Raw genomic sequence first — 13,745 nt, forward strand, 5'->3', positions numbered from 1 at the left:
AGCAGGTTGGTCAGGATGAAATCTATGAGGGTGCCCGTATTTACGGATTTGGGGATGTACCTGGTAGGTTCCTTGATAATTTGTGTGAGATTGAGGGCATTTYGCTTAGATTGTAGGATGGCTGGGGTGCTAAGCATATCCCAGTTTAGGTCACCTAACAGTACGAACTCTGAAGATAAATGGAGGGAAATTAATTCGCATTTGGAATCCAGGTCACAACTGGGGGCTGAGGGGGGTCTATAGCAAGCGGCAACAGTGATAGACTTGTTTCTGGAAAGGTGGATTTTTAGAAGTAGAAGCTCGAACTGTTTGGGCACAGACCTGGATAGTATGACAGAACTATGCAGACTATCTCTACAGTAGATTGCGACCCCGCCCCATTTGGCAGTTCTATCTTGGCAGAAAATGTTATAGTTGGGGATGGACATTTCAGAATTTTTGGTGGCCTTCTTCAGCCAGGATTCAGACACGGCTAGACCATTTGGGTTTGCGGAGTGTGCTAAAGCAGTGAATAAAACAAACTTAGGGAGGAGGCTTCTGATGTTAACATGCATGAAACCAAGACTTTTACGGTTGCAGGAGTCAACAAATGATAGTGCCTGGGGAATAGGTGTGGTACTGGGGTCTACAGGGCCTGGGTTAACCTCGACATCACCAGAGGAACAGAGGAGGAGTAGGATACGGGTATGGCTAAAGGCGATAAGAACTAGTCATCTAATGCGTTGGGAACAGAGAATAAATGTAGCAGATTTCTGGGCATGGTAGAATAGATTCAGGGCAAAATGTACAGACAATGGTATAGTAGGATGTGAGTACAGTGGAGGTAAACCTAGGCGTTGAGTGTCGATGAGAGAGGTTTTGTCTCTGGTGGGACCAGTTAAGCCAGGTGAGGTCTCCACATGTGTGGGGGGTGGGACAAAAGAGCTATCTAAGGCAAGGTGAGCTGGACTGAGGGCTCTACAGTGAAATAAAACAATAAGGACTAGCCGAGACAGCAGTAGACAAGGCATATTGACATTAGAGAGAGGCATAAAGCAGTCACAGGTGTTGATCGGGAGAGCTAAGACAACAACGGGTAAATTGTGATGAATGCGCAGAGTGGGTCAGTTAGGTACATACAGGACCTGAGTTCGAGGCTGGGGCCGACAGAAAAACAAAATGAGGTACTGTGTTATTGAAACAGTCCAGGGGGCTTCAGCTGTGTAGCTGAGTGATCATAGGGTCCAAAGAACAGCAATAGGTGAGTCAGGGAGCCGTTCAGTAGCCAGTACTATGCTAGGGAGACAAGGCGCTTAGAAAGCTAGCAGGCTGGGGCAAGAAGATGGGTCTTCGGCGACATCGCAACGGAAAAGCTGGTTGAGACCGCATCGGGCGACCACGTCGGCAGACCAGTCGTGATGGATTGGCTCCGCGTCGACAACAAAGGGTCCAGGCCAATTGGTAAAAGAGGTATTGTAGCCCTAGAATTAGCTGGTATATGAGCCTAGCTCGTGGCAGCTCAAGGCTAAGTGGTGCTTGCTTCGGGACAGAGGCGTTAGCTAACAGTAGCAACTCGGTAGCAGCTAGCTAGCTGCGATGATCCGGTGTAATGATCCAGAGCGGCAGGAATCCGGTGATGTGGTAGGGAGAAGRAGTCCYATATGCTCTGGGTTGATATCGCACTGTGCATGTACTGGCATGTATTGTTGGAGCTAAATCTGGTGGTGTCCGAGCTAAAAGGTTAAAAGACTGCTAGCCGTGGCTAACAAAAASTAGTAGCTAGTTAGCTGGCTAGCTCCTGACGGAGGTTCCAGTTACAAGGAATAAAAATAGCAGATCCGTACCACATTGGGTGAGGCGGGTTGCAGGAAAGTATATTTAGTTCGTAGATAGAAAGTGAGATTAAAATGTATACGAGAAAAGAAAAAGAAAAATTATATTTACACGGGATAAGACAAAGACACGACCGACTGCTATGACATCTTGMAACTTTTTCTGAACTACACGGAGGGAAAAGTACACTGTGCATTCAGCACCACGGACAAAACTCTTGTTAACGGATATGCACAAAAACAAGAAAGAGAGAGAGAGCTCAACATTACATTTAAACTACTCAATCAGTTTGAGAAGTGAAGTCTCTGATGGGCATTGACTAGAGCAGTGAAGTCAGGTATAGTTTCTGACGTCGCTATGCGCAGGATTGCTGAGAGATGAGAGTCAGTAAGAGATGATCTGTGCCTTGACTTGTTATATTTCACCACTGAAAATGTCTGTTCACATATCACAAACATAGGTTGACCCAAACAGTACAGACATCTTCTGAGCATGACTCCTAATCTTCGGAAAGTTTTGTTCATCGGGAGATGCATATAACCTCGTCAGTGACATTGTTTTGAATAGTTCTGCAATCACTGCATCAGACTGAAGATTGATAAGCTCAAGTTGCAGGTCAGTGGGAACGTTATCCACATTGAAGGTGAAAGGAGAGGAAACCAACAGCATGTCATTTTCCAACACTTTGAAATCCTCAAAACTTCGAGAAAACTCACCGTTCAAAGCACGCAGCAGCAATGTATACTTCTCCCGCTGGTCATCTGATAGGGAACAGACTAGTAGTGTCGGAAGTTGGGTGAGATTGTTGGCTTCTACTTGGCAGGTCAGGAGGAGTAATTTTCTATTGAAGGCTTTGACAAGGCTGTACATCTGATGTGCAAAAAGGCCCTTCCCTTGTAGTTTGGAATTCAGTTCATTCATGAGGGTCATGATGTCCACGGTGAAGGCAAAATCATCCAGCCATTCTTTATCTTGCAGTTGAGGGAAATACACATATTTTCCTTTCATTTGCAAAAACTCAGCAATCTCCGACTTCAGGTCCCACACCCTTTTTAGCACCTTCCCCAAACTCAGCCATCTCTCGTTTGTGTGGTATGGGAGATCTGCATGACCCGACTCTGTCTCTATCAACAGTGAGACAAACTGCCTGTGGTTTAAAGATTTTGCTCTTATGAAGTTTACCACTTTAGTGACTGTATCCAGAACATGGCTAATTTTCAGAACACATTTACAGAGACATTTACAGATGAATAATGCAATGCAGGAAAATAATATTCTGATCTTGGTTCAGCTCAGCTACTTTTAGCTACTCCTTTTCAAAAGGCCAAGGTTTTTTCCTGTCAAGTTTGGGCACCCATCAGTGGTCACACTGGATAACTTTTCAAAACTCAGTCCCAGCTTTGCCACACACTTATTTACCTCCAATAAATCTTTGTGCTAAGTCGTTGTGCTCTTCATTGACTGCACTGAAGCAAGCTCCTCTGTAATTTCAAAGTCTGGGGTTATGCCTCGTAAGAATATCAACAACTGCACCGTGTCAAGTGCATCACTGCTCTCATCCAGGGCCAAGGAGAAATAGGTGAAATCCTTTACCTTGTTTTTCAACTGTTGTTCCATATTCTCTGCGATGAGAGGGAAACATTTTCAAACAGCTCTTTCTTGTCGGGGAAAAGTATTGCTGCAGAGTCAATTTAACATTCTTTAATGAATACGCCGTCAGTGAATGGCTGGCTATGTTTAGCAATTTTGTGGGACAGTACATACATAGCTAGCTCTCACAATTCCATCGTTTGCTGAATGCAGTTTTGTGAAAAGTCCTTGCTGCTTTTGCAGCTGAGAAAGCACCTCTTTCGATGCACTTGCACTCTGCTCAGAAGACATATTCCTATATTTCTCTGCATGCTTCATCTGGAAGTGTCGGGACAAGTTGTAGTCTTTCAAGACAGCAATGCTCTCTTTTCACACTAAGCACACAGCTTTCCCTGATACTTCAATAAATAAATATTTTGTTATCCACTCTTGCTGGAACACCCTACATTCATTGTCTACTTTCCTTTTCTTTGAAATCTTTGAAAAACAAACTTTTGCTCAATTTCTAGCTAGCTGCTATTTGTAACTGTGATGTGTGTATCAGCCTGTCAGTCACTGTCTGTCCTCGTGCAGTTGTTATTTATAGGTGCCTTCAAAATAAATGTCCCACAAGCGGTGGGAGTTAAATCATTACACAAAGGCGAGTATTCATTGGGCTTTTAATTTGAATAACAAATAAGTTTTTCAAAATGTTACTATCTCAAATTCTTTATGTGAAGAAGCATGATTCCGTAGGCCGTATTGAATCAGGTTGCGGGCTGCATACGCCCCCCTGGGCCGGCCTTTGCCCTGTCCTGCTCTAATGCATGCTTTGGTTTTGCTTGCCTCGAAGTGAGCATAGAAGTAATTTAGCTCATCTGGTAGGCTTGTGTCACTGGGCAGCTCACGGCGGTGCTTCCCTTTGTAGTCTGTAATGGTTTGCAAGCCCTGCCACATCCGACGAGCGTCGGAGCCGATGTAGTACGATTCAATCTTAGTCCTGTATTGACGCTTTGCCTGTTTGATGGTTCGTCGGAAGGCATAGCAGAATTTCATATAAGCGTCCGGGTTAGAGTCCCGCTCCTTGAAAGCGGCCGCTCTACCCTTTAGCTGAATGCGGATGTTGCCTGTAATCCATGGCGTACAGTCACTGTGAGGACAACGTCATCGATGCACTTATTGATGAAGCCAGTGATTGATGTGGTGTACTCCTCAATGCCATCGGAAGAATCGCAGAACATATTCCAGTCTGTGCAAGTAAAACAYTCCTGTAGCTCAGCATCTGCATCATCTGATCGCTTTTTTATTGACCGAGTCACTAGTGCTTCCTGCTTTAGTTTTTGCTTGAAAGCAGGAATCAGGAGGATAGAATTATGGTCAGATTTGCCAAATGGAGGGAGAGCTTTGTATGTGTCTCTGTGTGTGGAGTAAAGGTGGTCTAGAGTTTTTTCCCTCTGGTTGCACATTTAACATGCTGGTAGAAATMAGGTAAAACGGATTWAAGTTTCCCTGCATTAAAGTCCCCGGCCACAAGGAGCACCTCCTCTGGATGAGCGTTTTCCTGTTTGCTTATGGCCTTATACAGCTCATTGAGTGCGGTGTTAGTGCCAGCATTGGTTTGTGGTGGTAGATAGGCAGCTTTGAAAAATATAGATAAACTCTCTTATTAAATAGTGTGGTCTACAGCTTYTTATGAGATACTTTACCTCAGGCGRGCAAAAACTCGAGACTTCCTTAATATTAGATTTCGTGCACCAGCTGTTGTTTACAAATATACCCCTTGTCTTACCGGAGGCGGCTGTTCTATCTTGCCGATGCAGCGTAAACCCCGCCAGCTGTAGGTTACTCATGTCGTCGTTCAGCCACGACTCGGTGAAACGTAAGATATTACAGTTTTTAATGTCCCGTTGGCAGGATATTTGTGATCGTAGCTCGTCTATTTTGTTATCCAATGATTGCACGTTGGCTAATAGGACTGATGTTACAGGCAGATTACCCACTCGCCKTCGGATCCTTCCAAGGCACCCCGACCTACGTCCCCGTTATCTTCGTCTCTTCTTCATGCGAATGACAGGGATTTGGGCCTTGTCGGGTGCCTGAAGTAAATCCTTTGCGTCTGATTCGTTAAAGAAAACATTATTTGTCCAGTATGAGGTGAGTAATCGCTGTCCTGATARCCAGAAGCTCTTTTCGGTCCTAAGAGATGGTGGAAGACATATRATGTACAAAATAAGTTACAAATAAGGCAAAAAAACACACACAATTGGTTAGGAGACCGTAAAACGGTAGCCATCTCCTCCTGCGCCATTCTGATAATATTAGGTTTATATTTGTTTTAAAGGTCTGTGGAATGGCGTGTTCAATGTACTACTCAACCTCGTCATACATAGGCTACATTGACTCATTTAGCCTACTCATGGAACAGCGCATACATTGCAATGAAATAGATGCATAACACACCCTTCAAAGGCCGACTTCAAATACCGACATCAATGCGAATGTAACCGGAGCACAAAACAGCTGACTGTGAATGTAAATTATGCCAGATAAATCCTACACGTGAATTGAAATAAAAGGCATACATCAAAYGGTTTTACTTAGGCCTACAATCGACAAGGATGCAGAAAGACCAGCAAACCTGACCAAATAATTAAGAAAATCATGACACACAAAAGGAAAATGTACACATTGAGGCCACGCCCGTGATTCTTCACTGCTGAATGGACAGCGCCTCTTTACAGGCAAGCATAGTGGAGCTCCGTGGCCTGTGGCTGAATGGACAGCGTCCCGGTAAYTCTTGGTGACCGGGTTCCTGCCATTCAACCCTACTCTGCTTTCTAACACATAAGAGTCTAAGCCCTTCAAGGTAGGGMTTTTCTACTAAGCTATATGGAATTGTTTCACCAACGATCATTTAGCTATTTGATTTGGAATTATAAGACCCCTTGAAGTATCTTGCTGCTATTAGCCTTTACAAACGCATTGAATAACCTATTCACTACATGGAACAACTGATTGTCCTCCCAAAAAATTCTAAAGGAAGTATGTTCTGAAGTSTCTGTCCTATATCTGAGAGATATAAGAAAGATCAGGAAATATTAGTACATATGTCTTAAATAAACGATGGACTGTCGTTTCTCTTTGTTTGTTTGAGCTGTTCTTACCATAATATGGACTTGGTCTTTTACCAAATAGGGCTATCTTCTGAATACCACCCCTACCTTGTCACAACACAACTGATTGGCTCAAACGCATTAAGGAAAGAAATTCCACAAATTAACTTTTAACAAYGCACACCTGTTAATTGAAATGCATTCCAGGTGACTACCTCATGAAGCTGGTTGAGATCATGCCAAAAGTGTGCAAAGCTGTCATCAAGGCAAACGCTGGCTACTTTGAAGAATCTCAAATCTCAAATATATTTTGGTTTGTTTAATAACACTTTTTTGGTTACTACATAATTCCATGTGTTGTATCATAGTTTTGATGTCTTCACTATTATTCTGCAATGTCGAAAATATAAAACRCTTGAATGAGTAGGTGTGTCCAAACCTTTGACTGGTACTGTATATATTTCTCTACATGTATTTAACCCCTTATTTTTGGCACTAAACAGTCTCCATCTCTACATACGTCCATTCATTTTTGTTCAACTGGTACCGGGGACCTTCAGAAGAGTCTTGTGAGGCATGTTGGCYTCCTAGAGAAAAACAACCGRCATGTACGTGTTCGTGAGAGTCTCAACTTTCCACAGCGGTCATACCGTACAGTGTATTAGTGTGTATTAGTGTGTATTAGTGTGCAGCCCAAATTGTTCAGACAGAAGTTGGCTGACCGGCTGTGCCGACTTCAGACCTGTCTCAAAAGGAGAACCCCGTCGTGGTCGTGAGTCTCATCTTTCCATAGAGGGGTCATACTAGTTTTTGTAGGCCAAACCGTTCACATGCTACAGATGATTTTGTGAGGAGTCCAATTTTTGGCATGTCTCATGGTCTGACAAACACCCCTTTAGCTATGTCACCTTTCACCCAAGATGCGGAAGTGTGACATCGGCGGATGGAGACGTATCCAATGCAAAAACCAGATATCTCATTTAAAGTATATCTAGCTTAATTACATTTCTGCAGGGGCACAGAAATCGAATCGAAGGGGCTAAAAGTTAAAGGCACACAGGTTGGCAGCTGTTCTCCGAGCAACGTTCKACATGGTCCTAAAGCCAGCCAATACGGTAAACAGCCTCTTCATTTGAATTAGGATTGGAATGACTTTAGTCAACATTTGTTGTTGTTGTTCCCTTCCTGCTGGGGGGATGGGTGGGGATGATTGGCCAGCTACAGATGGCATCCATCGGTCCGTTAATATAYGACTAGTAAAGGCCCAGTGTATTACTTCGGTGCCATTTTTTTCTTATTTTTCTTCTGCAGCACTCTCAGAACCCCTACTTCCCGCGGTTATGCTCAGCAGAAATAAACATCTAATTGGCATGACATGTGGTTGCGAACTCGGGCTACACGGCAAGAATCATGCCAGGGGTTATTGTGAAGTGTGTAGGGAAATMAAATGTATGGAGTTAGAGTCATTTCAGTAAGGTCAGATTTTCTCCATCTACCTTTTATGATCTTTTTAATGTTAGTCAAAAAAGTGCGCTGCTGATATTGAAGCAATCGCATCGGGCATGAAATGACTCCTACAGATTTAAAATAACCTGTGCAAATTCCATTGTCAGGAGAAACAAAGGCACATGTCTTCTAGAAACAAGCACTTTTTATTATTAAACATTCAGTAACAAACAAACAGCCCATATGGTGTAAGAAAGGACATGCCTGGTATCATTTGTACACACAGACTTATGTACAATGATGTGCTATAGCACAGGAAATGATGTCAACTTTTTTTTGAGGAAAGCATAGACTACTGTATTGAACTAGAAGCATTTTACCACCCAGTTTTAGGTAGAAATAGAAATTACTATCTTGCCAACATGAAGTGGAACTGATACACCAATTTGCTCAGTAGTAGGTTTGAAGCGTACAATGGAGCATACTATCAGCCTTGTGTTTGGTTCGATATGTACATATGGTTMTTTATGAGTTGCCATTTCAATGCCATTAAGATCAGCATAATACTTTAAGTGATTGATGAAAAAGACCATTCTTCAAAATTCATGAAGAAAAAATGCTGAGTCTACATACTTGTACATCATACTTGTACATCATACCCACAGGAATGCTTAATGTGCTTCCCAAATGGCACCCTATTTCCTATAGTGCACTATGTTTGACCAGTGCTATGGGCCCTGGTCAAAAGTAGTGCACTACGTAGGAAATAGGGTGCTATTTGGGAAGCACCCTTAGAGCCTGTTGATGTACACAGCATGTGTCACAGAATGCCACTTATCAATGATGCTCTGTGGCCGCTGTAACAAAAAGTTAGAAACAAATATAGTTTCATAATAAGAATAAATAAATGAAGACTTCAAATCAAATCAAGTTCTAATACTTAAATAACAAKCAAGACTTCAAAAAAGAAGAACTAAAGGCTGGGTTTTCGAATCCTACACTGTTGTGACTAGGCTCAATTAACATTACGTGCTCAATCAGTGTTCTAGACCCGTCAGTGCTCATCGCACAAGCAAACAATCATATTGAGTAAATGGCGGACAATAAGCACTAGAAATGAATTACCCCCTCATCAAAAATGTGAAGAGTTCAGATTTATTGTAAACGATTTGGGTCTGAGAACAGAAATATACAACACTTATCAATGACTGCCGATTTGGATCGAAATTTGCAGCAGGTCCTTCCATAAYTAGTTTTGAACATTCAATTACAACTGAACTTGAGTCTTATGAACGGTCTCTTAAATAAACATAAGTGAAGCAACAAAACACATTTGAAATAATCATGGAGGTGACCGATGTGTACTGACACAAAAATTCGGTGTGATGTGACAAGTCAATCGCGTTAGATTCTTTCATTCATACCTCAAATCTCACAATTGGAAAAATAGGCATTATACTATATCTACACATTATGCACACTCTAAGGCAGGGGTTCCCAAACTTTTTTCACTCTGGGTCCCCCTTCCAAGTAATGGGGAACATCCCGCGACCCCGCCACATCTATTTCTATGTGCAKAAGCACTGTTCATGACAAACTGTTCAACACCCCTCTTATTGGTGGAGAGCATTTTGCAGGTTTAAAACTTARATTGTCATGGGGTGCAAAGAACATTTAGCAGTTTTAAAGTTCATTTTTTTGCAGTTCTATACATGTTGCCATGTCTAATGTGTATTCATTTGATATTTGAGTGACAAAAAAATGGGCTAAAAAACCTAAATATAAAAATGTTAGCTGACATGGGCTAGTTGATCTGGACATTTCTGACAGCTTTGCACACTCTTGGTATTCTCTCAACCAGCTTCATGGGTTAGTCACCTGGAATGCATTTCAAATAACAGGTGTGCCTTGTTAAAAGTTAATTTGTGGAATTTCTTCCTTCTTAATGCGTTTGACCCAATCAGTTGTGTTGGGACAAGGTAGGGGTGGTATACAGAAGATAGCCCTATTTGGTAAAAGACCAAGTCTATATTATGGCAAGAACATCTCAAATAAGCAAAGAGAAATAACAGCCCATCATTACTTTAAGACATGAAGGTCAGTCAATCTGGAAAGTTTCAAGAACTTGGAAAGTTTTCTCAAGTGCAGTTGCAAAAACCATCAACGGCTTTGATGAAACTGGCTCTCATGAGGACCGCCACAGGAAAGGAAGACCAAGAGTTACCTCTGCTGCAGATGATAAGTTCATTAGAGTTAACTGCACCTCAGATTGCAGCCCAAATAAATGCTTCAGAGTTCAAGTAACAGACACATTTCAACATCAACTTTTGATGTTGAGGCCTAATTCACACAAGAGACTGCGTGATATAGGCCTTCATTGTCAAATTGCTGCAAAGAAACCACTACTAAAGSACACCAATAAGAAGAGACTTGCTTGGGCCAAGAAACACGAGCAATGGACAGACCGGTAGAAATCTGTCCTTTGGTCAGATGAGTCCAAATTCGAGATTTTTGGGTRCAACCYCTGTGTCTTTGGAAGATGCGGAGTAGGTGAACGGATGATCTCCGCATGTGTGGTTCCCACCGTGAAGCATAGAGGAGGTGGTGTGGGGGTGAGTTGCTGGTGACACTGTCTGTGATTTATTTAGAATTCAAGGCACACTTAACCAGCATGGCTACCACAGCATTCTGCAGCGATACGCCATCCCATCTGGTTTGAGCTTAGTGGGACTATKATTTGTTTTTCAACATGACAATGACCCAAAGCACACCTCCAGGCTGTGTAAGGGCTATTTGACCCTCATCAGKTGACTTGGCCTCCACAATCCCCCGACCTCAACCCAATTGAGATGGTTTTGGATGAGTTGGACCGCAGTGAAGGTAAAGCAGCCAACAACTCCTCAGCATATGTYGGAACTCCTTCAAGACTGTTGGAAAAGCATTCCAAGTGAAGCTAGMTGAYAGAATGCCAAGAGTGTGCAAAGCTGTCATCAAGGCAAAGGGTGGCTACTTTGAAGAATCTAAAATATATTTTGATTTGTTTAACACTTTTTTGGTTACTACACAATTCCATATGTGTTATTTCATAGTTTTGATGTCTTCACTATTATTCTACAATGTAGAAAATAGAAATAAAATAAAGAACATTTTTAACTGGTACTGCTCTGCGCCCCCTTGCCGAACCCACAGTTTGGGAACCACTGCTGAATATTTCTTCACATACAATAGCACTTACTCAAGTGTTAACCACGTTCTACAATAAATTACATTCAACAGTTATACTACCTCTCATAGATCTTTCTCTGATAYTTATAATTTCCAAGGATGATATTTAGAAATGTTGGCATTTACAATAGATGGACACAACAAGAGTAATATGGCTTCTATGGCTTCATACTACAGCTCTGAAACATCTCAATGAATCAAATGTCAATGTCTTGTCTACTGGCATTTTGAACACAGACATGATATCCACATCACATGTTTGTTGACAAGTTATTATCCCCTATCCAGAGTTACATTTTCATGGGGAACCATGTATCAATGGCAGAGTCCTGTAGTACTGCTAACAGTGTGTTTTCATTCCACCTGTGTGTTCATGGGGTGTTTATAGGGTGTGTCCCATGCTACTMGTCACCAGTCCCTTGATGTTGGTGACGGGGCGCACATCGTGCAGCTGCCGCCGTCTGTCGATGAAGGAGGCCAGGCGACCAGTGTCCAGTGGGTTCTTGGAATAGTCTCCACTGTGGGCGCCCACCCAGGGATGCTGGAGACAGGTGGTGGCACTGGGCCTCTTCCTGGGGTCCTGCTGCAGGGTAGAGCTTATGAAGTCCCGGGCTGCCTGACTCACTCCCTGGAAGTAGTCCTCGGGGAAGCAGAAGTCCAGCTTGCAGATGTTGACGCACGTTTCCTCTAGGCTCTCGTCCAGGAAGGGCGAGACGCCGCTCAGCATGACGTAGGCCAGGACACCGGCGCTCCACACGTCCGTGCTCAGCGACACCGGGGTGCCCTGGATCAACTCCGGAGCAGCAAACTCTGGGTTCCCCAGGAGCAGGTGGACATAACGGTGGCCAGACACCTGGACCGCATCTCCAAAGTCTATGAGCTTAATGCAGGGAACAGGCACGTGGAGATCCACCAGGAGGTTCTCAGGCTAAGGACACAGAAGAGAAGAACACATTTGAAAATGGATTTGACCAAGATCAGGGACATTTCGCTGAAAGTTTGTCAGATGTTTTCGGACCTTAAAAGTGAACWAATTTCCAATAATTTGGGGTGGAGGCATACAATTCAGATTGTATTTGTCACATACACATATTTAGCAGATGTTATTGCGGTTGTAGCGAAATGCTTTTGAGATACATTCATAATATTGAGTTGCACCCCCTTTTGCTTTCAGAACAGACTCAATTCGTTGGGGCATGGACTACAAGGTGTRGAAAGCCTTCCACAGGGATACTGGCAATGTTGGGCTCCCAAGTGGCGCAGCGGTCTAAGGCACTGCATCTCAGTGCTAGAGGCGTCACCCTGGTTCAATTCCAGGCTGTATCACAACCGCCCGTGATTGGGAGTCCCATAGGGCGGCTTACAATTGGCCCAGTGTCATCCGGGTTAGGGTTTGGCCGGGGTAGGCTGTCATTGTAGATAAGAATTTGTTCTTAACTGACTTTCCTAGTTAAATAAAGGTTAAATAAAATGACTCSAAGGCTRCCCACAGTTGTGTCAAGTTGACTGGAGGTCCTTTGAGTGGTGGACCATTCTTGATACACACGGGAAACAGTTGATCGTGAAAAACCCAGCAGCGTTGCAGTTATTGACACAATCAAACCGGTGCACCTGGCACCTACTACCATACCCCATTCAAAGGCACTTCAATATTTTGTCTTGCCCATTCACCCTCTGAATGGTACACATACACAATCCATGTCTCAAGGCTTAGAAATCCTTATTTAACCTGCCATTGTCCCCTTCATCTACACTGATTGAAGTGGATTTAACAGGTGACATCAATAAAGAATCAAAGCTTTCACCTAGATTCACCTGGTCAGTCTGTGTCATGGGAAGAGCAGGTGTTCCTAATTTTCTGTACACTCAGTGTATAGTTAGATCTACTCAACCGGTTTCATCTTYACGTGATACCACTTTRGAGGTCTGAAAACATCTCTCAAATGTAATGTCACTTTAATAACATTGTATTTGCACCATATGTCCTTAGCAGTGGTGCGGATATGTACTTTGTGKTTACCTTTAGGTCTAGATGTACCACTCTGCAGGTGTGGAGGTGCTGCAATGCCTCTAAGGTGTCCTTCACAAAGAAGGCCACCTTCTCCTCCATCAGCTCATCATGGGCCACCAAGTAGTCCAGCAGCCTCCCGCCCTCCAGCCTGGAAACAACAAACATTCATTCAGACCACACTGACACTATGTCTTCGTCCCAAATGGCACCRTATTCCTGATATAATGCACTACTTTGAACATGGCCCATATGTCTCTGGTCAAAAGTAGTGCACTATGGGAATAAGGTGCCATTTGGGAAGCAGACAGACTGTTCACTAACAAAGCCAAGTGAAAGCTATAATCCATAGCCTGGGTCCAACTCTATGATTGTCATGCCATAAGCAACAGAGAGGAGTTGGCAAAAAGCAAAAACAACAAAATAATACATCACACTTTCTCAATTAATCTTTTCTCGATTCCTCACATCCTCTCTCCTCGCCTCTTTCTCAATCGTATTGGAGGATAAGGTCAAAAGTCCCTCCACCCAGACCTTGTTCTCCAATGCATTTTGAGAAGGAGGCGAGGAGA

General features: G+C 43.2%; 1 protein-coding gene across 3 annotated transcripts in view; it reads right to left on the reverse strand.

Annotated features, from left to right (window-relative positions):
- Window positions 1–8,125: 8,125 nt before the first annotated feature.
- LOC111974119 (kalirin) overlaps window positions 8,126–13,745 on the reverse strand; it is a 280,207-nt gene continuing 274,587 nt past the window's right edge. For all 3 annotated transcript variants that reach the window (XM_070446990.1, XM_070446988.1, XM_024001706.3), the window contains 2 exons: window positions 13,186–13,324; window positions 8,126–12,093 (listed from right to left, as the gene is read on the reverse strand). In XM_070446990.1, coding sequence (XP_070303091.1) covers window positions 11,548–12,093; window positions 13,186–13,324 — 685 coding nt within the window. In that variant the 3' untranslated portion in view covers window positions 8,126–11,547. The remainder of the gene's footprint in view (window positions 12,094–13,185; window positions 13,325–13,745) is intronic.

This window comes from Salvelinus sp. IW2-2015, linkage group LG2, assembly GCF_002910315.2.
Source record: "Salvelinus sp. IW2-2015 linkage group LG2, ASM291031v2, whole genome shotgun sequence".
Classification (NCBI taxonomy): Eukaryota; Metazoa; Chordata; class Actinopteri; order Salmoniformes; family Salmonidae; genus Salvelinus; species Salvelinus sp. IW2-2015.